Source organism: Simochromis diagramma, unplaced genomic scaffold, assembly GCF_900408965.1.
Source record: "Simochromis diagramma unplaced genomic scaffold, fSimDia1.1 OVJJ01000320.1, whole genome shotgun sequence".
Classification (NCBI taxonomy): domain Eukaryota; kingdom Metazoa; phylum Chordata; class Actinopteri; order Cichliformes; family Cichlidae; genus Simochromis; species Simochromis diagramma.
The window spans coordinates 9806602-9828354 of record NW_024386773.1 but is presented as its reverse complement, the minus strand read 5'-3'; the positions used below and the strand labels follow the sequence as shown (position 1 = coordinate 9828354).

Below are 21753 nucleotides of genomic sequence, written 5' to 3'. Positions count from 1 at the left end.
TATATTCTGTTAAGTTTTTCTGCTTGTCTCATCTTATTTGAGTCCTATTTCAATATATTACACAACACTGTGTAGCTGAATGCATTTAATGTCATATAATACAAACAATTACATCTTATTCCTGAAATAGTGCAGCTCAGAATGAATTTGACAGAAGCCAGTGATGGAAATATGCTCGTGGTTAATTTTCTGGGAGCTTTATAAACAAATCCTCGTCTTTATAAGGGGGCCGTGCCCTTGCTGGAATCACACAAGTGTCCTCTGAAGAATAAACATCACGATTCGCTGCTGGACAAAGACGAGGAGGAATGAGAAATGTCCACATGTGTGCAAAAAGCAGAGCTTTTGTCAGTCTTTGATGACTTCAGGATCCTGGTTCTCTGCTGCCAGCTTCAGCTGCTTCTGCCTCTCCATGTAGCGGTACCCTCGCATTGCACACAGGTAGCCCCCGTACACCGTCAGCAGCATCATCGAGGCAGAAAATGCCCGATAGCCGATGTCTGCGAGCCGCTTTCCTGTTACCATGCTGGGGATCCTGAAGGAAATCAGGAACGAGATTAAAATGGGTTCATAAGCTGGAAAGTAACCAGTAACAACACTGCAAACATCACTGGTTCTTAAATCAAGAACTTGAAGTCAGTTATTAAAGAGAGAATATTTGTTATCTGTTAATTTGATAAATACTCCCAACATTATCACCATCATCCACACCTTTTACTATACGTGTGCATTAAATATAATAAGTACTGAACCCGCATGTTCCTGACAAGTAGTAGACTAAAATGGAAATACTCAACTATTGAGAAGTACTTGATCCTTCCCACCGTTGGACTGGACAAGATGACAGAGATTTTATCAAAAACATTTGCTCCTGCTTATCACACAAACAAGCTCAGCTTTACCATTGTTCTTTCTGCCTCAAAAAGAGAGATGTGTTTGATAGATTATAACAAGTAACTTCCAACAGTTTAAATACAGGCTAAATGGTTAAGATTTGTTTACATATTCCATCTCCGAGTTCCAGATGTTAGATCCGCAGTTAAACACATGCTGCTGATTTAGGAAACACGCCCACGTTAACTGGTGATAGTCACAGTTTAACATGACCTGCTGCCTTCCCAGTAAAAGGTAATTTCATCACAATATTCTGCACAAAATAAGCAAATGTAGCTTGTTTCCTCCGCGCTGAGCTGCTGGAGCTTTTGTTCACAATCAGAGTCACTAATCTGGGTTAAAAACAAAAAACGACAAACTGGATTTAAAAAGAGGAGATAGCTACAGAGCACGTTACAAGTGAACTCGATTATTTAATAAGAATTTGGGGTGTTAGCATTTAAAATAAACAGATTTAATGACACACATTGATTGGATTGGTAGCCGTGTAACATGCAGAATGTGGTACAGTGGAATATATAAACAAATCTAACCAGTTAACGTAAAAAACATTTAACGTGGAACACCGGAAATCACTTTTTGGCTGGACACCTGGGAGCTGTTTTCATTCTCCTCAGACAGGACAAGTTATCTCCTCCCTGTCAATGAGCTGATAAACAGCTGTTGTCCAGCTCTGTGCGTGCGCATTAACAACCGATACACGACTCGGAAAAAGCTCTCGTGGACAACACTTTTGTCTTTTCTTACCTGGAATTATAAGACTGTGCTATCCTGCGTTATCACTCTCAATGTCAGCACAGCTGCTATGCTACTTTAACGGACTCGCTTTCGTAAGGTGCGGGTACGGGCACTCAAATGAGACATTTCTCTTCATTTGGCAAAACAGCAGCGCGCCACCTACTTACGGGGAGTGTTTGCGGCAGCACACAGAGTAAATCTCTGAGTTTTTAGACATTTCCCCTGTAGTACTTAATCAAGACGCTACCGTTTATTTCAGAAGAACATTTTACAGTGAAGGTGCATTGTGGGACAAAAGGCAGGGCTAGTTGCTAAACTGTGAAACAAATAAAAATGGCCTGGTAAAAATAAATAAATAATAATAACAGCATTTTAATTGTGAAATATTGTTACGTTAGAGAAGGATCATATAAGTTGAATTTTAGTGGTCTACAAAATTAAACTGCATGTTTATTTTTATTTTTTTTAAGTAAGTAAAATGTGATCAACTATTTTATACGGAAGCGTAGAGCTTCCCCGTGGCCATTCATACAAAACCAAAGAAAAAACACATCCTGTTTTTTGTCCAGTCCGCTATAGATCCGACTGAGCTGTATATGTGTCCCACTGTGTAAAATGAGTTTGACATCCCTGTTGTACACGCAGAGACAGTATCAGAGGCTACCGTTACCATGGCGTCAGGCTGAACGTCAGCTTGTTGCCACCTTGGCTCGCCCCTGCCTCCTAGAACCCAGAGCCCTTGAGTAAGTAAGTTCCATTAAGCGACTGTGCTAGACTTCAACTCTGGAAACTGTTCAACACTATTCACTTAAAAACAAAACAGCGTCATTATCGGTCATATGCTAGCTATATATAGCCATTTTGGTACTTTTTTAAAATAAATGATCTTACTTACAAGGAGTTTAGTTTGATATTATTTAACTTTAAATAATTAACCAAATAAAGTTAACAGTTCGGTCAGCACTGTTTTCTACCCGGAGTCATTTAGGGGACGCACATATTACAATGGCAACCTGTTCGAAGAACAGCAAGGCTGATGCTGACGATGAAATAAACGATCCTGGCGCCGCTCCTTACGGTAACTTCATAAATTATTACAGCTTCAACCCTCCGGAGAACCGCCTGAGTCTGATTCCACCGGCTCTGCTCAGGGATTTAGGATACAGTGATGAGACCACGCTGATCGTGGACGTGGGCTGTAACTCAGGGGTAAGTCCACCTCTGTTGTTTTTTCATGCATACATACTAATGATTTAGGCCATATCCCTAAGTGGCCCCCTTTAAATAGGCAGGACTTTTTGATATGTTCTCGATTATGCATAAATGCTCATATTTGCGTTTAGACTCATTTTTATAATCCAGACTAATAATTTAATGTAAATTTCTGTCCTCATACCACATTTGTTTAAGTTGAATGACTTATCAGAGGTTTGGATATAAGGGATCACACCCATTACGTAAGTTCTGGTTACGTTATATCTTTAAAAACCTTCCTCAGAGACACTTTAAAACAGATTTAGAGGCTGATCTTTAAGGATCACTTTAAATTGTCAGCTCTATAACAGCTGTCCTCTTTTTTTCCTTTCACCTACTGAACGGCAGGAACTGAGCATAGCTTTCTACAAACATCTGGTGCCTGAGGAACAGCCTGATAGGAGGAAAGTTCACCTCCTGGGCTTCGACTTGGATGAAACTCTAGTTCAGCGAGCGGAGGAGATAAACCCTCTGCCAAGCAGAATCACCTTCATCCCTCTCGACATCACCAAAGACACCAACCAGCTGCAGGACTACCTCAGCCTGCACGGCTGCTCTCACTTCCACTTGTGTCTGTGTCTAGCTGTGACCATGTGGGTCCATTTAAACCACGGAGACTTGGGCCTGCTGCAGCTGCTCTCTCGCCTGTCCTCCATGAGCCAGCACCTTCTGCTGGAGGCCCAGCCCTGGAAGTGTTATCGCTCTGCAGCCCGGCGGCTGAGGAAGCTGGGACGCTCGGACTTTGACCACTTTAAGACCCTGAAGATCCGAGGGGATGTGGCAGATCATGCCAGGGAACACCTAGAAAGACACTGTGGCATGGAGCTAATCCAGAGCTTTGGCAGCACTGCATGGGACCGTAAGCTGCTGCTTTTCAGAAAGACGTGAGGGGCTCTGTCAGGAGTTCCCATCAGCAGGAAGGACAGCAGAAACCATAAAGACAGATTGATATTAATCAGCAATTAGTTTGTTTCTTTTAAAGAAAATTGCTGCTTCAAATCTAAAGATTTTAAAGAAGTGATAATAAATAGACTTTGTGCTCTTAAGAGTGCAAGCAAGTGTATATGTACCTGTGTGTGTGTGTGTGTTGGGGTGGGGGGATAATAAGTGGTAGAAATTTGTGGCAATTTACACATTACAGCTTTAATGACATCATCAGTCCAAAACACTTCTAGCTACAGCATCCTGAAATCAAGCCTGTACTATCAAATGCGCTTTTTTGTACACATTTAATATTCAGCCCAGTCTTATTTCTTCATGCCAGATGGGTCATTGTGCTGGAGTCATATCCTCCCGCACGATTTCACCACCACCCTTAACGATGGATCTATGATTTCTTCCAAATTCTGACCCTTTCTTCTAAATGTTGCAGCAGAAATCAAGACTCAGACCAGGCAATGTTTTTCTAATGTTTTGTTAGTCTGTATAAATTGTAATTTTCTGTTCTTAGCTGACAGAGGTGGCAGCCAATGTAGTCTTGTGCTGAAGTAGTCAAGGTTCGACACATTGTGCGTTCAGAGTTGCTCTTCTGCAGACCTTGGTTATTTAAGTTACCGTTGCCTATTAGCTGGAAGCATATTATCCATTCTCCTCTAGCATTAGCCTAGAGAACAGTTTACTGGATATTTTATGACCAGTCTCTGTAAACCTTAGAGATAACTGAGAGAAAAATCCCAGTACATGAGCAGTTTCTGAAATACTATGAAAGACCATCCTGTCTGGCACTAACAACTAAGCCTCACTCAGTCACGTAAATCACCTTTCTTCTCCATTCTGATGCTCAATTTGAACTTCAACAGATCATCTTCATGTCTACATGACACAGTTACAATGTGACTGACCAAATTGATATTTGCGTGAAGAACCTGTGGATCTAAAAAAAAAAAAAAAAGTAGCCACTGAGTGTATAAGAACATCAGCTGATACTAGTTGTCAGATTTTCCTTTTACTCCATATAAATCAGTATAGGCTGAGATCTAAACATCTAATATCAGATTGCTCAGTTGTTTACGTGGTTCAAACCTTTGTTGTTCGTTTCCAGGAAATGTTTTAGCCATTAACTAACATTTAAATGTTGGACAACAGATTAACCTTGTATGACTGAACCACAGCAGACAATAACGGCAAAACAAAGCAACCAACACAGCATTGTAATTTTCATCATTTTAATTACAGAATACTAAAAATAACATTACATAAAATGTCTTTTTAAAAGAAACCATTGAATATTACAAAGGTTGTAAATTTTGTAAAGTTAGGATATAAAATCTTTGAACAGTGGTGCATAATTGAAAAAGAAAAATAATTCTCATAAAATGTATATATTAACTGTTCTACTACATTTAAAAAAAAAAAAAAAAAAAAAAAAAAAAAAAATGAGATGGGACACAAATTGCAGACAGACAGATGAGTGGACACCGCCATTACTGCAGTGAGCTCTCCTTTCAAAGGAAGAAGGACTTGAGATGCAAAGCTCACACACCACAATCGATTTAAGTTTTCAACTTATTTCTAAGCTAAAAACAGAAAGAAAAAAAAAAAAAAAAAAAAAAGGGGGGGGGGGGGGGGGGTTACCATATACAAGAGAGGAAGAACAGACAAGCTCGAGAGACTACACAAAGTGACTTGGTGACTGCTCCCAATATTTATAACACATCTCAAACCGGGTGAAAACCCGACTACACTGGCCTTGGTTCCATAATGTTTTTTCCACAGGTTCAAAGCTGTCCAAAATTGTGAAAAATCTCATACTTGAAATAATTCCACCGAGACAGGGAAACAATGATCAGGCATCTTTTTAGCCTACTAACACTGCCGTTCCTATTTCCTAATTTACAACCGGTCAGTCGGATCCACTGAACACCACCATGGTCACAACTCAATATCAGGAGGTCGACCTTAAGTGAAATGGACCTTTAAAACACGCGCGCACACAATCACACACACACACATGCACACAAACACAAAGTTTGAGGGGGGAAAAAAAAACATGCCAAAAAAATAAATAAATAAAAAAAATCATCCATCAATGTGCTTGCTTTCTTCCTCTTCTCTCTGAGTTTTGCATCACCCTGTGTCATTTCATGAGCCCTTGTTATTAATGTCTGAGTTAACACCACAGGGAAAAAAATAAAAATAAATCACCAACTGAGGACATTCAGAGCCTGTTTGAACCACAGATGCTCCTCACACTGGCCAGTCATGTCCAAGCAGAGGTATTTCATCAGCCTCCTGCTCTTTGGGAGACAGTTTGTGTCACATTTTTGGTTAACAGACACGGAGCAGGGAAGCAATCAAAAGTTCATTAGGTCATTGTTATTTTATAAAAGATATGAATTTAATTGAGTTACGCTGAGTGGCAGAATCGCATTTACTTCTGTGCAGCAGTAGTGGTTTTAGTGGCCCATGAAGACCAGGTGAAAGAGAGGGGGAGAAACATGAGAAGCTAGAAGTGAACAGACAATAACCCAGAGGACATCTTAGAAGACAAAAGGATGTCTGAGACAACAGGCATTTAAGATGAACTGAGGCGCGAGACACCAGCAGAGCTACTTGGTTTGGCTGGTCTGCTGCTCAGACTGCTGGAGATTTTTTTTGTTTTCTTTCCATGAGGGATCCAGGAGCTTCTGCTTAATGTGTAAGCTAATAATGCTGTTGAGATTCAGATGAGTCCCCCTGAGTTAGTGCACACATCAGAGTCAGGCAGGCCTCGCCCGCTTGTTCGTTAAGAAATTCACAAGAAAAAAAAAAAAAAAAAAAAAAAAGACACAAGAACAAAACCTCAATTTCATAGTCAAGCTTAGAATTAGCTTTGGAGACAGAGAGCCTGTCGTAGTTTTACAAGTCTGTGTTTGGGGACTGAGTCGATGTTAGTGTGGAGGAGGCAGAGGGAAAGTTCAGGTGTAAAATACGGCAGCTTGACGCAAAGCAGTCCAGCTGACGTCCGAGTCCTGCTCATCTTATGAAAATTCACAAGTTTGCTCTTTTTTTTCTTTATTCTTCTCCTCATTGTTGTTGCTGTGAAGATAATGTGCGCTTTGTATTGCCCAACCAGAGACAGAGCTGTGGTGTCTGAGCATGCTCATACTTTTAACGTAGCAACCTGAACATCTGCCATCGTTTCTCAAGTGGTCGTCGGTGTGAATCTGCCCAGCAGGCGAGCGGCTGGGGAATCTGGTCAGGTGCTGGTGTTGCAGTTTACAACTGACTGGGTGTCAGTCAAACAAACAGGTAGGTAAGACAGGCAGGTGGGCTGTAACAGGGCTTGGAGGGGGAGAGCCGAGGCTAGATCAGGGGGGCTGTGTCTATCAAGCCTTTGTTTGGGTCCAGACTGGCAAAGAAGCGGACGTCCCGGTCCTTGTCGGACTGCAGAGCCATCACGGTCTCTTCCAGCTCGTCAGCGCAAGCACAGCCCGGATCCTTGAAGTACGCTGGACACAAAACTCAGTTAGTGGGAAGAATCAAAAGTTATGAGCAAATGACCAGAGCTTGTGCTGAAGGGAGAGTAACTTTGACTTTAAGAAACAAAGCAACTGCAGCTTCAGTGTCACAACACCGACTCACCTAAATCTCAGAGCTCAATATAGTTACCAACATAAAAACATATTTAATACACTCAAAGGGAGAAGTATGTTATGACCAAAAGCTTATGATGATAACAGAGGGGGGGGGGGGGAATGACACCCCTGATTCTGCCCAAAGCTCAAAAAATCTACAAGTGTACCAACATCTCACGCCATGCTGTTGGTTAACTTTGTAAAACCGAATGCTGACAGCTTTACAATTATGCCCTGTACTTTTTCTTGATGAAGTATGAAAACCTTTAGATGGTCAGTTTTTTTTAATGGATTACCTTTCTCCATCACGCTCTGTCGTAGAGCCTTGGCTACCAGGACGCGGACGTTTGCCACGGGGTCTGATGAGAGGCTGAGCAGGCTGGGCAGTAGATGCTGACTGAACTGCTCCATGGGCATGCAATCCTCCTCCACTACGGCCTATGGGAAATATTTGGCAAGAGCAAACCAAATGCAGGAAGTAGTGAGTCAAAATGCACTCAGTGAGGGTGATGCAGCAACATAACGAAAGCATCTGACCACACAGAAAAGCTGACAAACAGGCTCATGTCACTGCACATCTCTTATGCGACGTGAACATGACATGAAACAACCACTGCTATTGCATGTATCGTCTGTCCATTTAAAACAATCACACACCAGGAGAAAGCTCACATTAAGAGACACGTTTAAGACAAATTTTCACTGCATTCAAATGGACAAAGGTTTTTATTGAAAGTAAATTATACATTATCCAGGAACAATAACTGTTTTTTCCCCCCACTTGGTCAGAACAAGCCTTTTGGGGATTGAGGAGGGGGGGGTAAACTGTGATTGGTCTGCAATTTTCCTGTTATTTCCTGTTCATCTGATAAACTAAATGCATGCTCTGCTTCAGTAATTTTAACTCCAATTAACAAAAGTAGTTTTAAGGGAATAATTCTATTACATAGTTTGTGATTTTTCACAAACCTCCTTGGGGACGCCCCTCCCCCAAAAAACTTTTATAAATGGCACTTCAGCTTTGTCCTAACAGGAAGTGACAAGCCGACAAGTGAATGACATTCCATGACGTCCAGTGACTATGGGTCACGTAACCACAGGCGACAGGAAATGGGTGGGACCAGAGATAAACAATTTCCAGGTGAGTGACTGAAGAGGTCACCAGTGAGCACACAGGATATCATTGATTGCCATCTGACCAGGACTAAATCTAGTAGAAGGTTATCTAGGCAACCAGAGCCTGGAATATCCTTAAGTGACTGGCTGTCAGCTTCAACACTTCCGTGTATATGCAGCTTGAAGGCTGTTTTACCTCAAAGCTCCAAATGGCATCTGGTTTGTCACTTTATTTATTTTATTCCATTTCCCAGCAGCAGCAGCATGGACAGTCACTGATGCAGTTACAGACATTTAAAGCCGAGAGAGCTGTGACACTTGAGATGAGCATTACCCACCTGGCAGATAAAGGCAAAGGCCTGCCTCCCCACCCACTTGGGACAGTGGCAGAATCTAACAGTGAGCTCGTTGATGAAGTTCAGGCCAAGGTCATCAGCCCCGCAAGCATAAAGCTTCTGCAGGATCTCCACCACCTGAGAACACAAGAGTTGACGAGTGAGTCGCTGAGAAAAAAAAATACATACATTTTTTTTTCCTCTGCAGTTCATCTAAAAGGAAACGCCAATCTATATTTAGCATGATTATGAATTTGTCTCTGTTACACAAACAAGAACTTGGCGGTACAGGTTTCCCCTCAGTTAATCTGTCGACTGTACTGTGTCCTTGGAGATGAGCCAAGATGATCAAACACAGCCATCAGGACGTTACTTCATCGGTCACAGGCCACGCATGAACACTTCCATTTGAATGATTCATTTCCTCTAAAGTTTCCAGAGTTTCTGCTGACCTCGCTATGTGTTACAAGCTGCCAAAGCTGCCCCCCACCAATCATCATTAAAATCATCCAGGGTGGAAGGTTTTTAAATACAAACAAACAAACAAAAAAAAGTAAGCTTACCAGTTTGTAAGAGATCCACCTGACCTCGGAGACTTTATCAGAGCAGAGTGTGAGCGCTATCTCTCTGAGGTAATCATACACGTCATAGTGGCTGTACAGCTCTATGATCAGGATCAGCTGTCTGCAGAGGGGAAAGGAGCAGAGTGCTTCACTCAAATACACAGTACATGCTAGTACAATCAACCAAAAAGTGAATCACAATTTAAGAGCAATGAAGTTAAATCAAACAGCAAGAGCAGAATTAAACAGTAAAACAATGTGAGCCTATCTGAACGAGTGTTAGCTTAAAGTTAAATGTGTTTCCAGCTTTTCATCCTGACAGTAGGAAGAAAAGACGACATACTCTGCCAGCTCGTATCTAAATCTCCAGTTGCGACTGTTGTCCGTCACCATGAACTCCTGCAGCTGGTACAGATATTCTCTCCTCTTGTCTGCGTGCAGCAGCTACAACAACAACAAGATGAACACAGAGCAGATCAATTAGAGAGCTAGCCTATCAATATGGCTCAGTTTTTACTGGAAACAACAAAATTCTGCCACCGAGTGTGCTAAAAATCAAAGAGCTGTAAAAACAAAGCATTTCAGAAGCGTGAATGTCAACACAGCCGAACCAAAGTTATATCTTACTTGATCCAGAAGTAAGTGAACCTGTAATCTTACCTTCAGGAAGTCATAAAGGTGTTTGAGCACGCCAATGCGGACCTCATCCAAGTCTTTGAGGAAACCGTTGAAGATGGGTACCAGATCAGCTGCTGTCAGCTGGTCCCCCAGGATAACCGCCAACTCGTGTATGGAAAAAGCCAGTGTACGCCGCACCTTCCACTGAGAGCGAGGGAGGAGAGAAAGGGCCGTAAAAGGATTATAACACCATCCATGAACAAGGAAGCGGCTTATAAAACATCCTTTTAGCTTCTTTTTCCACATCAAAAAACACGATCAAATTACTAAGAAAAACTTAAACCACTGAAAAGCATCAACCTTACATTAATGCTTATAGAGACATTCAGTGCTGTGAGGAAATAAAGGGTAACAGTGTGAGTGCTGTCACAATCACTGCTCTTTGAAGTACACCAACACTGTTGCGTTAAGGTCTCATTTCAATGTCATTCAGAAACTGACACTCATGAGAGGAACATGTTGAAATCTTAAGCCACCAGACCAACACTGTGGTCGAGAAAGAAAAAAAAAAAAACAAAACCACGCGTGACACATCCAGAATTTACTTTAGTAGTCTTGAAATGCTTAAGAGTCATCCATCAAAATAAAGTTTAGTCATTGTTTGTGTTCTTGCCTTCTCTTCCTTATAAGAAGCACATAAAAATTCAACACTGCAAGGAGTCTGCTTCCAGTTAGCTGACCACTGACACGGCACAGTAGCTCTCAACGTCTGGCAGAAATCCCAGAGCTCCAAAATCCAAACAACATATTCTTTGTCAGTTAGTGACAGTTTAGTGTGGCAGCTTAGATTTCTCATGCGGTGTTGTTTGTCCTATTAGAGTCAAACAGCAAATCTAATCCCAAAATACCCCTGTGCTTCCTTTCATGTTTGCATTACTACCTGCACATCAGTAGCGAGCGTTTCATATGTATCTTTGAGGCAGTGCCAGTTCTGGCGACCCAGAGTAAGCGCGACCCCCGGCAGGCTGAAGGCACAGTGTTTGGCGATCTCCGTGTCCACCGTCTGGGCGCGGGCCGGGTCCGTCATAGAGAGGTACTGATCCAGCAGCTGCTGCGGGATCACGTTCTGGAAACGAAGATTAATGCGTTTGCACTCAGAGCAGCAGGCAAGCATAGCGACTAATCCATGTCAGTGCTAATCAATACCAACTCTTAGATGGCGATCAATATTTATAGGTTGGAAAATATCACTGCTGACTCACCTGGACCTTAGGCTTATCCTCAGATAATGGACTGTGAGGGGAGTCATCCTTTCCCTCCTCTTCCATACTCTCAATTAGTTCAGACTCCTGAGGAAATGACAAATTCACACAGATACTGTTAATGATCGCAGACGTGCACCAAGTACTGGAGAAAAACAATTCATACCAGGTCGAAATCAGTTACAGCTGTTTGTAAAAACAGTTACAATGTAGCTCTGGAGCCTTTGATATCAGACGCACCCATGCTGGACTTGAGACACTTGATTACGTAAAGTAAAAAACAGTTTCTAGTTTAAACTGAACCTTTCACAATGTTAATGTATTAAAGGCTTTATAATTGCCCAGTGCAATCTCTTCCCCTGAGCTGCAAACCTATGACAATGCAAATAACATGAGCGGTCAGATCCAGCAGACCTCCTAGAGCAACACTGATTATAATAGCAACAACACTGGCACAGCAATATAAAATTATGCAGTGCCTTTTTGCTTTGAGCTACAGCAACCTTAACCTGACTTGCAGCTCCTTAATAAAAATGCGACTCCAAGCTGGGGTTAAGCAGCACAAGAAGCTGGCTGTTCAGTTTGTGTCCTTTCCTAAAAGCTTCACATCTTTACATCCTATCCCCCCTCCCCCTTCTCTCTCCTCCCATCCACCCCCCGGCTAGTCGTGGCAGACAACCACCCTTCCTGAGCCTGGCTCTGCTGGAGGCTTTTTTCCTCCTCGCTGCCACCAGACAGCGAGGAGGAAAAAAGCCTCCAGCAACCAAAAGCTTGCTCACAAGGGAATGAATCACTGAGTGTTGGGTTTCTTTCTATAATTTTTATGGAATTATAAGCTAAAATGTAAAGTAATGGGAAAAAATGCTGACTTGATTTGGCATTTCATTTCTTTATCAAATCCTGCAGAACAAACATTAACTTCACAAATGAAAACACACAGAAATGCATGTTCTGATCATCAGTGATGCCACAAGACAGAACAGACGTTCTAGCTCACACCTAGTTTTAGTTTAGCTGCAATAATACAGTATGCATTACAGCAGTGTGAAAATACTGTCAACTACTTGCATCAAGAAAAATCCAGTCACATTAGTTGACAGTCACTGGCTCGTACCAGAACGGGGGAGTTGGGAGGAGACTGCTCCTGGTTTTCCAGTGGCTCCGTCTGCGTTTCCTCGTCTCCTTGCTCCTGGATGGGGCACGACTCTGAGGATGTGGGAGTTTTTGACATTTGCTCTTCGTCTGTGGATTGCACCTCTATCTCTGACTGAACCTCCAAACTTTCACTCTCTGCAGAAGGGCTGTCTGCACCGTTTTCAGTCTGAAGCTCTGGCTGAAGCTCTGGCTGGGGTTCAGTCGGGCTGTCGTCTGTCGGACTGTCGAGCTGGGCTGCCTTTAGAGCTGCCGACAACACTTGAACTTGAGCTGGAGGCGAATTACATGCAAAGCTGAATCTACATGCCAGTTCAGTACAAAAAGACAAAAGATATTCTACCTGCGTATCCTTACCTTGTACATCGGGGTCATCCATGTGTGGCTGCAAACAGTCCAAAACTTTCTGGATCTGGTCGCTGGTAGCTTGTTTGCCATGGTTAGACTTGGAATCATTACAATTCTCTGAAGGTTCCTCTTCTTCTCTCTTTTCCTCCTTCACCTCTTCCATTTTTTGACAACTTAGCATCTCCAGTTCCCCGCTGATGTCAGGTAAAGGAGACCTCCAATAGTGAAAAGAATTAAAGTTCTCGTCTGTCTGTTCCGCCTCTTTCGTGTTCTTAGCGTTGTTTGTAGCTGTCGGGCTATCACTGCTGTTTGTGTGGGTGAAACCGCCATGCATCTCTTCAGGGACTAAGGTGTGGCTGTTATCAAAGTTGTGCAATTCCTCGCTGTCAGCTGTTGACACATGTTCTGGTGACGGCGTGGCGCGCCCGTCCTGGTTTGGAGGCGTGTGGGTGATGGTTCTTTCTGTGTGGCAGCTGCTAATGTCAGAGCAGTTCAGGGAGTTTAGGGAACAGCCGCTGAAATGAGGAAGAGAAAAATAAATTGTAGATAACTTTGAGTAGATGCATCCATTCAAAGCCAGCAGTTAAATGTTTCCAATTGTCTTTTACCTCTGACAGATTTTTTTTTTAAGTTGTAAACAGAAGCACACTTAAAAGCTTAATGGAAGACTGAGGATTCATGAAGAAAAAAAAAAAAATTAAAAATAAAATCTGTTCCATTTATTTTACATTTTTTTTCCCCTCCACATAAAAACTGATAAAAAATGAAAAGAAAACTGAACCATTCAGGTCACACCCAGTGAATTCAAACCATGATTCACTTAACTGATGATGCAACAGTCAGAAGCGTCTGTGCCAAGACCAAACTCAAACCTCCTGCATGTTGATATAATCACAGCCTGAACTACATTTCACAGCTTACTTAATGGGCTAAACATCCAGACCTAAGAAGACACGACTCGAGACATACGCATTTCATCTTAAACTATGTGGACATGACAGAAGAAGGACATTTCTGAGTCTCTTAATGCTTCTTGCTATAGCAGTGATAAACAGGTGATCTTACCTGTCAGATGTACATCTGGGGACCTCTAGTAGTGCACCATCCTCTCTGAAGTGAAGGCCTGTGGTGGATGGGTTAGCAAAGGTGGAGATGAAGCGTCCCAGAGACTGGAAAGCCGCCTGTCGTACCTGAAAGTGGAGTATATAGAAATTTGTCTTGCTCACTGTGCCAATCATTCAAATTTTATCAGTCTTAGAAACAATGAGGTAAGAAATACCCTCAAAAGATAGTACACAAACTGCAAGCTCAGACACAAAAAGACGCACACACACCTAAAGCTTGTGGATCTGGTTAGATGATGATCCTGTGCTGCTACACAGAAGAAAATGTGTATTCTGCTCTTAATTTTAGACACATCAAAAGGACAACACTCTGATTTCAAGTCCCAGTTTGAAAGTCTGACAAGTTGCAAGCATACCGCATCAAAACACAGGGAAGATTGATGTAAGATAGCTCCAAGCAACAACTGCCCTAATTTCATCACACCACTCAGGACGTTACACTTGATTGTTATTGTAATTTTAACAAAATCCCTTTCCCCCCCCTTTCTTCCATTTCCAAGTTATTTTCCTCTCTGTCCTCGCGTGTTTGTCTATCTTACCCAGCGGGACTGGTCACTGATGAGGCTGATGAACAGGGGGGACAATTTGGAGCGCCGCACCTCTGGAGAGGTGGAATTTGAGACCATCATGAAGCACTCGGCACAGGCTTTCCTGATGCCCCAAAGGCTGTCTGAGCACAGGTCGAAGAACTTGGGCATCTATGTCAAAATAAAGTCACATCAGTACAGCCTGAAACCCTAAACCATGAAGAAACTACTGACGTGCAAACGTTACATAACACCATTCTGATTACACAACAGTTTAACACAACATAAGGCACTTTATGCGAATTCATAAGGCACATCTAAAGAAAAGCTTCAAGGACACAGTACTAAACTTTCATCTTGCATAATAGCATAAAATTACACACTGAATCTGTGAGAAAAACAGTATTGGGCATCTTACCAGCAGTTTTTCTGTGGCCTCCTGGCCTACAATTGAACAAAATTCTCCAAAATTGGCTGCACACACCTGTAATACAAAAATGATACCAATGTTCCTGAATGAATAAGAAGGTACCAAGAAACAGCATCTTAAAAAGAGTTGAGTCCCAATATCACAAACAGGAACCTGTACTGATTTGTATGATTCATTCAGAGTGCAGCCTTGAGGCAGATTGCTTTATAAAATGCTTTTTATACAAGTTTCTATAACAAGCCATCTGCCAAGTTAAACTACCTTTACGGCTCCTAAATCATGTTCCCCAACTGGCACCAGTTACGCCAGCCAATTAAAATTCCACACTGAAAACACAACAGCGCAGTGTAAGCTAAGTTACCGCACATAAACGAATTAAAGTTAGCTCAATGAGTGATTGGATTTACACTAATGGAACAGCAGAACCACAATTAAATTTTTACTGTCAAAGTTGTGACTTCAGTCTAAACATCTGCTTTAAGTCATCTCGGAGTTTTAAAGATACCTTCGGGTTGAGCTCGTTACCTTGCGCACTTGGAAGAGTCTGGCATCACTGCACAGTTCACAGAAACGTGGCAGCAACAAGTGCTCCACTGTGTCTTTGCTCAACATGGTGACAACTTTACACATGATCTGTACAGAGAAGAACAAGAACAGAGTTTAGTGCCATCACAAGCTCAGCAATGGTTCATTTTATTAACCTTGAACCACGAAATTAACAGAAAACCTCAGAGAAACAAGATGTGCACTGAGGTTGAAAAGGAACAAAAATAAATAAAAATTGGGGTATTAAGAGTAAATAGTAAAGGAAGGGGTTTGTGTTTATATGATAAAAGGTTTCAGGAGGATGAATCTGGTTTAAAAAAAAATAAATAAATAAAAAAAAAAATACTGATTTAAGTAAATTAGTGAATCGCTTATGCGCTAAAAGTGCCACTAATAAAAGAAAATCCACTTAACTTTGGTACCTTTAGATTAAATTATGCTGTACAATGATATTGCTGTCCTTATTTACTCATTTTAAACTATTTAGAAACTTGTCCCAGAACATAATAAAAAGACACCACTGAAGGTTTCTACCTGGGCAGAACTTCACAGGTTTAACTGCTAAGTCACACCTACACCTGTAGCCTAAATCCAGTTTAGTGTTTTTATTCTGCCGTACTACATCAAGCCCAATCTCCAGCTACAATACTAAAACATTCCTCTGGTGTGCTCCACATATCACAATTTTTATATTTTACTATTCTTGATCATAACCACACAAAACAGGGTTCAACTTGAATTTGAGTTAAACAGAGGTTATTTTACATAAAAGTTTACGTAGTTTAACTCCCCGCTTTTCTCCTGGTGATCCCCGCCCCGCAGTTTGAGAAGCACTACAACATTTCTTTAAACATTTTGCTTTAAAATGCAGTGTTGTCTTACAGCCACTGCCTCAATTTTGTAGTCATCGTCACTGCTCAGTTCTGTGAGGTCGAGTAGAACTGGACAAACTTTGGTCTCCATGTCAGCTTTAGAGATGAGGCCCTGCTCCAGCAGGACGAGCAGTGCTGCCTGACTCGTCTTCCGCACCTAAAAATACGAGGGTCAGAGGTTAAAAACAAAACAAGGCAAACGAACAATACCAATTCATATGAATTTCTGCAATTACCTTATTTTTGTTTTCTTTAGGTCTACAGACTTACCTGGTTATTCGGATCAGTGAGATACCGGACAACAATTGGTACCAAGTATCTCGAGAAAGCAGCAGGGAAGTTGGGCCGACTCTCATGCAAAAACATGGCGATGTTAGGAATCTGCTCCATCAGCTCAGCTCGGACTGTGGGCTCTTAGTTACACAAATTGCAATATTTCATTAATGCACCACATTAAAAAAATAAATAATAATAATAGAATAAACTGCAACCACAGCTACATACTGTGAAAACGAAAATACAGCTACCTCCATCTTCCGACATTCTCGCAACGGTCTCCATGACACTAATAAAGTCATTTTCATTGTCACTGAACTCTCGAAGCACATCAAGCAGGCCACGAGCCACGATTTGCCTAGAAAGCAATGGGAGCTTCAAGTTAGTGGACTGCCTGCCAATACCTACAAGTTTCAAAAGCACACAGCGTGACACACCGCACTGACAGAGCTGTCAAGTGCATTACACACACGTGCATTAGGAAATGACAGCAGAGCTTTAACCCTGCAAAGCTGAGCATGAAAAGCATAAAGACTGGAATGTAAGGCGTTCGTGTAGAGACACGAGCAGCTTTTGAGGTTGGAGACACCTCTGATTATTCTACTTTGTTTTTTTACCCACCTAACCTGTGTCAGGCTAAATACCTCCCCTTTATACACTGATAACAGAAAAACAGACCTTAAACTAAATATCCTTTAAACATATAACAGAGAGGGATTACAATAATCACTCTAAAGCCAGACAGCCAGCCTCCACACAGGGCTCTATGTTAAGTCTTTAGGTCTTCCTTCACAGTACGGGTTTTAAAAAAAAAAAAAAAAAAAAAAAAAAAAAAAAAACATAACAAAAGGCTTAGACTTATGAATGAAGGCCAGAAAACAAAAGGCTATCTCAGTGCAACCTTATGTTGCCACAAGTCTTTTAAGCAACTATTTCCCAACTGAGAAAAGTTGATGAAAAGTTTGTCTCAATATCTGGCTACATTTCCTCAAAGATTTTTATACAAGAAGTGACTTTTAACAGATGTTTCCTCGCTCCCCTCCATTGATTTGCACATGTTTCCTTGATGATAAGACCTTCACAATTTGTCGTAATGCTATTGGCACACATTCTTATCATGCCGACATGTCTACAGTTTTGCTGCTAAGTTTGGATGACCAGACACCTGTTCACATTAGCCATCAAAACCCAACAAAGTCAATTCATCCTTCTTTAAGTTAGGAAAAAAAAAACAAAATAAATTTTACTTTATATCAAATACGGGAAATAAGATACTTTTGTAATTTTGATACAACTACCACACACAAGCTTTAAGTGAGAAAATTTACATGGGCATCTTGTGGATGGAAGGACAGCTCAGAAGAGAAAACATACATTACTGTGAAGATAGCTTTGGACAGACATTTTGGAAACAGTAGCTAAACTGAAGCATTTTAGTATACATACAATTACTTCCAAAGTTCCTTATAGCAGCCACTGGTTTAAAATAATTTCAGTGAGCTTCAAATACCAAAGACAGCTCTAGTAGCTGTAGAATATTGTAGTAAAGTGAGATCTGAGTTGTGGTCAAAGCCAGCAGGTCAGTTTTCAGTCATAAAATATTTATTGCTCAGTGTTTACATTGCAGAATATGGTGTGTCAACCTATCCTCAAATTTTCTTTGCTTTTGCAGACTAATGCATGACCAGCTTGACCACGGGCCTCTGCTTACCTGTTGAAGACATTCTCGCTGAAAGCATATTTCTCTAGCCTCCCGAGAGGAGTAAGGTTATCTTGTCCTGCATCCAGGAAGGCTGTGATGCGGATACCGTCGCACTCTGTACCATAGTCATCAAATCCAACTGTGGGAACAAAATAAAGATGATTTTAGATATACATACTGGATGACTCTTCAAACGACTTCAAATACTAAGGGCCTAAATGATGGCCAACGGGTAAAACAGTAGTGAGAGTGCCAGGCTAAAGGTACTGAGTCAACTAGCTTTAAATATATAGATCTTTTTTAAAGTATTTTCATCTAGGACCCTGCTGAACAAAGCTCCTGTTATATGGAATTAAATAATTCTACAATAGTACGCTATTTTTAGTGCAGTGTTATTGGCATACTCACAATCATCCAGATCATCATGGCCATCTTCAAAGTATAAAGATAGACCTGCAATAACAAGGCAGTTAGTGAGGTAGGGATCCATGGCGGAAGAACCATCTCTTATTGACACCCTGGTCTGAATGGCACATTTAGAGTAAGTCAATTACTAAGTGGGGGCAAAGTCTCCTAGCAATAAATCACAGTAGTCTCCCTAATGTCATCACTTGGTGAAAGCGAAACTTGATGCATTCAAATGATATTGTCACTGCTATGGCCTGGAGGAGAAGCAAATCCAATCAATACTTATCACAGGGATTAGCAAAGGGAGCTGAGATCTGACTCCAGTTAAAAACAGGTACCAAACTGTGCAATTCATCAGAATAGCATCCATTCATCAGTGTTGGCAAAAAACAATGACCACAAACTGGCAAGTGGGGCTTTCACACATTTTAATCTTGTGCAAGCCTTTTTTTTAAAAACAAAAAACAAAAACAAAAAAAACAACAACTTTATTCTACACCATGGTCAAGCAGATACAGAGGTGATAATAAAAAAAAGCTGGTTTAACAGTGAAAACCTGTCTAGGCCTATTTTTTGCTCCTAACAAATTAAATTGAACAGAATCAATTAAAGAAACAAACTGATTGATATCCACCCCCAATTTTCTTGATCAAGAATAATTTAGAATTTCATTTTTTGCTTCATTGCACAGTTTTCTTTAGTTAATAAGCTGCAATGGTCAAGTGCACATCCATAAAAGCACAGATGAAAAATGCAGGTTATTATCATGATGTGAGATCATTCAATTGTCAGTTTGGTGCCATTTAAACTGCACTCTATTAAATGCTAATGCATTTATTTTTCTGACAATCCTCGCTGATGAAAATGGATTTAACAATCATCTATTACAATGCATATAGCATAATATGAAGGCCTTCATCCTGCAAACTGCACAGACAGTTTGATTGTCTTAAACTGAACATTAAATCCTTAATTATGACAAAATGTATAAGGTTGTATCGGACTGCATTCTTTTTAGCTTGGTGTACCTAATACAATAAATCCAACCCTCATTGTGCATTCAATTGCAGCCAACCACAGCACTTAACACACTTTTTGTTTTTCTTTCACCTTGCAAAAAGACATAACACGGTCATGATTAATGATTGCAGAATTACTTGATGGAAGATTCAATTTCCAGGTTAAACTTTACCTTATCACTCCATTCAAGCTGATATTTTAGTTATTTGTTTTTATTTTTTCCACTGGCTCAATATCAGAGATTTCAAGCAACTCATATTGAATAATGCCAAACATCTTGAATATGGCCAGATTGGCATGTCACCCGTCTCATATGCGTCATACTGGTCTGCACTTGTATTGTCTGATACGTGCCGATATAAAAACACGGCTCAATAATTCAGAATTGCTGTCATAACAGTTTCTCCAGCACAGCAGCTACGCTGTTGGCTCAGCTCAGCACTTTCCGCATCACATGCAGCAGAGTCAAAAGACGTAGTCATGATAAACTGCCAAGTAGTTTGCAAAATGCAATGTAAAAACTGTATTTTTGAGATATCTATCTATCTATCTATCTATCTATCTATCTATCTATCTATCTATATAATGGGTCGCCACAGCACGCCATCTGTCTTCATCTCACACCATCTCTAACCAGTCTCCTTTCACATCAACCATACATGTCCTCCTTCACTACATCCATGTAGCTTGTCTGTGGTCTTCTTCCCTCCCTGCCTTGCAGATCCATCTTTAACTTCGTTTATCTAGCATATTCACCATCCCCTCCTCTGCATGTCCAAACCATTAGAGTCTTGCCTCAATGCCTCTCCAAACTGCAAGACCTGAGCTGATCAATTCAATTCAGTTTATTTATATATGTTAAGGAACGAATATATAAATTATCTTCGAATCTAACATATATATATATGAACTATGAACAGGTAATTATCAGATTTATTTATTTTTTGATAAAAAGTCGAATTATATTTTGGTTGGGATTTATTCGTTTAATAGTAGTAAGTACCAAATCCATAAAAATAATCCAGATGGCTTAAAATTATATTTACAGCCCTACGCTAAATGCATTTAAAGTTCTTTTCCCCCCTATTTACAAATTAGCACATTTTCAAAAACAAATGTGTGAGTAATCATGTTATCTAGCACAAGAAGACCTTCTCTCACTGTTTATTTTCAATACCACCCAGCCCTCGATATAGGACAATAGCAGATGGGGGGTTTGTAGTCAACGGAAGAGACCAGAAATAAGTCCCATGAGGAGAAGCCAGTGTTTACAGCTGGGCAAGCAAGGGAATGTGCTCTAAATATAATACAGTGCCTACCTCGAAATCACACATTAAACGAGGCGTTTCATGAGTAGAATAATCAACGGCATAATATATATAACAACACCCCAAAAAACCACGCTGGCACAGAACAACATCGCGCCTTTGTTGTGATGTAAAACAGGATTTGGTCAGCTTATGGCTGATCATGACTTTAGCAACTCGGCTAACGTTGGCTAGGTCAACTCGCTCGCGTTTGCTATGATAACAGATCGATAATAAACACGAGCCATAGTATTCTCCCATCGAGGTCTGAAGAGACTAAAAAAGTAATCTACATGCAATGAGCAAATATATGATTGAGTGTAGTCCCAAAGTCACCCATTTCGATACCCCGTAAGGAGCTTTCGTTAGCTTAGCCTGCTAGATGCTGCTAAGTTTGCTAACATGGCTTGTCCAGCCCTTTCGCTTGACTTCTCTCCCACTTCGTCCGGCAGTACTACACAGGAAGTGGAGCAGAAGCCGTTATTTAACTACTACAAACCTCAACTGCTCGAAAACGCTTTACAATTGCCAGCACAGCGCCAAAATATTAAAGAAAACTCGGGTTAAAAAGTGCCATTACCTGCCATCTTGAGCGTCGGCTCGGCTCTGCGGGCTGCCGTCCCGTGTGGGCTGTCACCGCCGCACAGCTGTCACTCAAACACTGAGGCAAACTACTTCCTGAAAGTACTTCCTGATGCTGCTTTT

General features: G+C 41.1%; 3 protein-coding genes across 8 annotated transcripts; 1 reads left to right on the top strand and 2 right to left on the bottom strand.

Moving 5' to 3' along the window:
* Nucleotides 1-70: 70 nt before the first annotated feature.
* On the bottom strand, nt 71-1767 carry LOC120718725 (cytochrome c oxidase assembly protein COX14 homolog). 3 transcript variants are annotated; one of them, XM_040007385.1, is made up of 3 exons: nt 1642-1735; nt 798-840; nt 71-535 (listed from the first exon to the last, which is right to left on the bottom strand). In XM_040007385.1, the coding sequence occupies exon 3, from the start codon at nt 523-525 to the stop codon at nt 349-351; it is 177 nt and encodes a 58-aa protein (XP_039863319.1). In that variant the 5' UTR covers nt 526-535; nt 798-840; nt 1642-1735; the 3' UTR covers nt 71-348. The 3 variants fall into 3 exon arrangements, with proteins under 3 accessions (XP_039863319.1, XP_039863329.1, XP_039863338.1); XM_040007395.1 differs by lacking the exon at nt 798-840 and having other exon boundaries at nt 1642-1767; XM_040007404.1 differs by lacking the exon at nt 1642-1735 and having other exon boundaries at nt 798-859.
* Nucleotides 1768-2231: 464 nt separating this feature from the next.
* LOC120718703 (pre-miRNA 5'-monophosphate methyltransferase) lies at nt 2232-5449 on the top strand. 2 transcript variants are annotated; one of them, XM_040007351.1, is made up of 3 exons: nt 2232-2375; nt 2733-2841; nt 3235-5449. In XM_040007351.1, exons 1-3 carry the CDS (start codon nt 2248-2250, stop codon nt 3772-3774), a joined length of 777 nt encoding a protein of 258 aa, XP_039863285.1. In that variant the 5' UTR covers nt 2232-2247; the 3' UTR covers nt 3775-5449. The 2 variants fall into 2 exon arrangements, with proteins under 2 accessions (XP_039863285.1, XP_039863293.1); XM_040007359.1 differs by lacking the exon at nt 2232-2375 and having other exon boundaries at nt 2570-2841.
* A 1420-nt stretch (nt 5450-6869) lies between these two features.
* ppp4r1l (protein phosphatase 4, regulatory subunit 1-like) lies at nt 6870-21736 on the bottom strand. Of its 3 annotated transcripts, XM_040007319.1 has the most exons (20): nt 21629-21736; nt 18722-18766; nt 18323-18452; nt 16863-16969; nt 16606-16748; nt 16346-16492; nt 15443-15550; nt 14906-14971; nt 14500-14658; nt 13902-14026; nt 12846-13351; nt 12451-12761; nt 11337-11423; nt 11015-11200; nt 10117-10278; nt 9800-9900; nt 9457-9577; nt 8897-9031; nt 7739-7880; nt 6870-7316 (listed from the first exon to the last, which is right to left on the bottom strand). In XM_040007319.1, the coding sequence occupies exons 1-20, from the start codon at nt 21633-21635 to the stop codon at nt 7171-7173; spliced, it is 2934 nt and encodes a 977-aa protein (XP_039863253.1). In that variant the 5' UTR covers nt 21636-21736; the 3' UTR covers nt 6870-7170. The 3 variants fall into 3 exon arrangements, with proteins under 3 accessions (XP_039863253.1, XP_039863245.1, XP_039863262.1); XM_040007311.1 differs by lacking the exon at nt 21629-21736 and having other exon boundaries at nt 18722-20658; XM_040007328.1 differs by lacking the exons at nt 18323-18452; nt 18722-18766; nt 21629-21736 and having other exon boundaries at nt 16840-16953.
* Nucleotides 21737-21753: the final 17 nt, after the last annotated feature.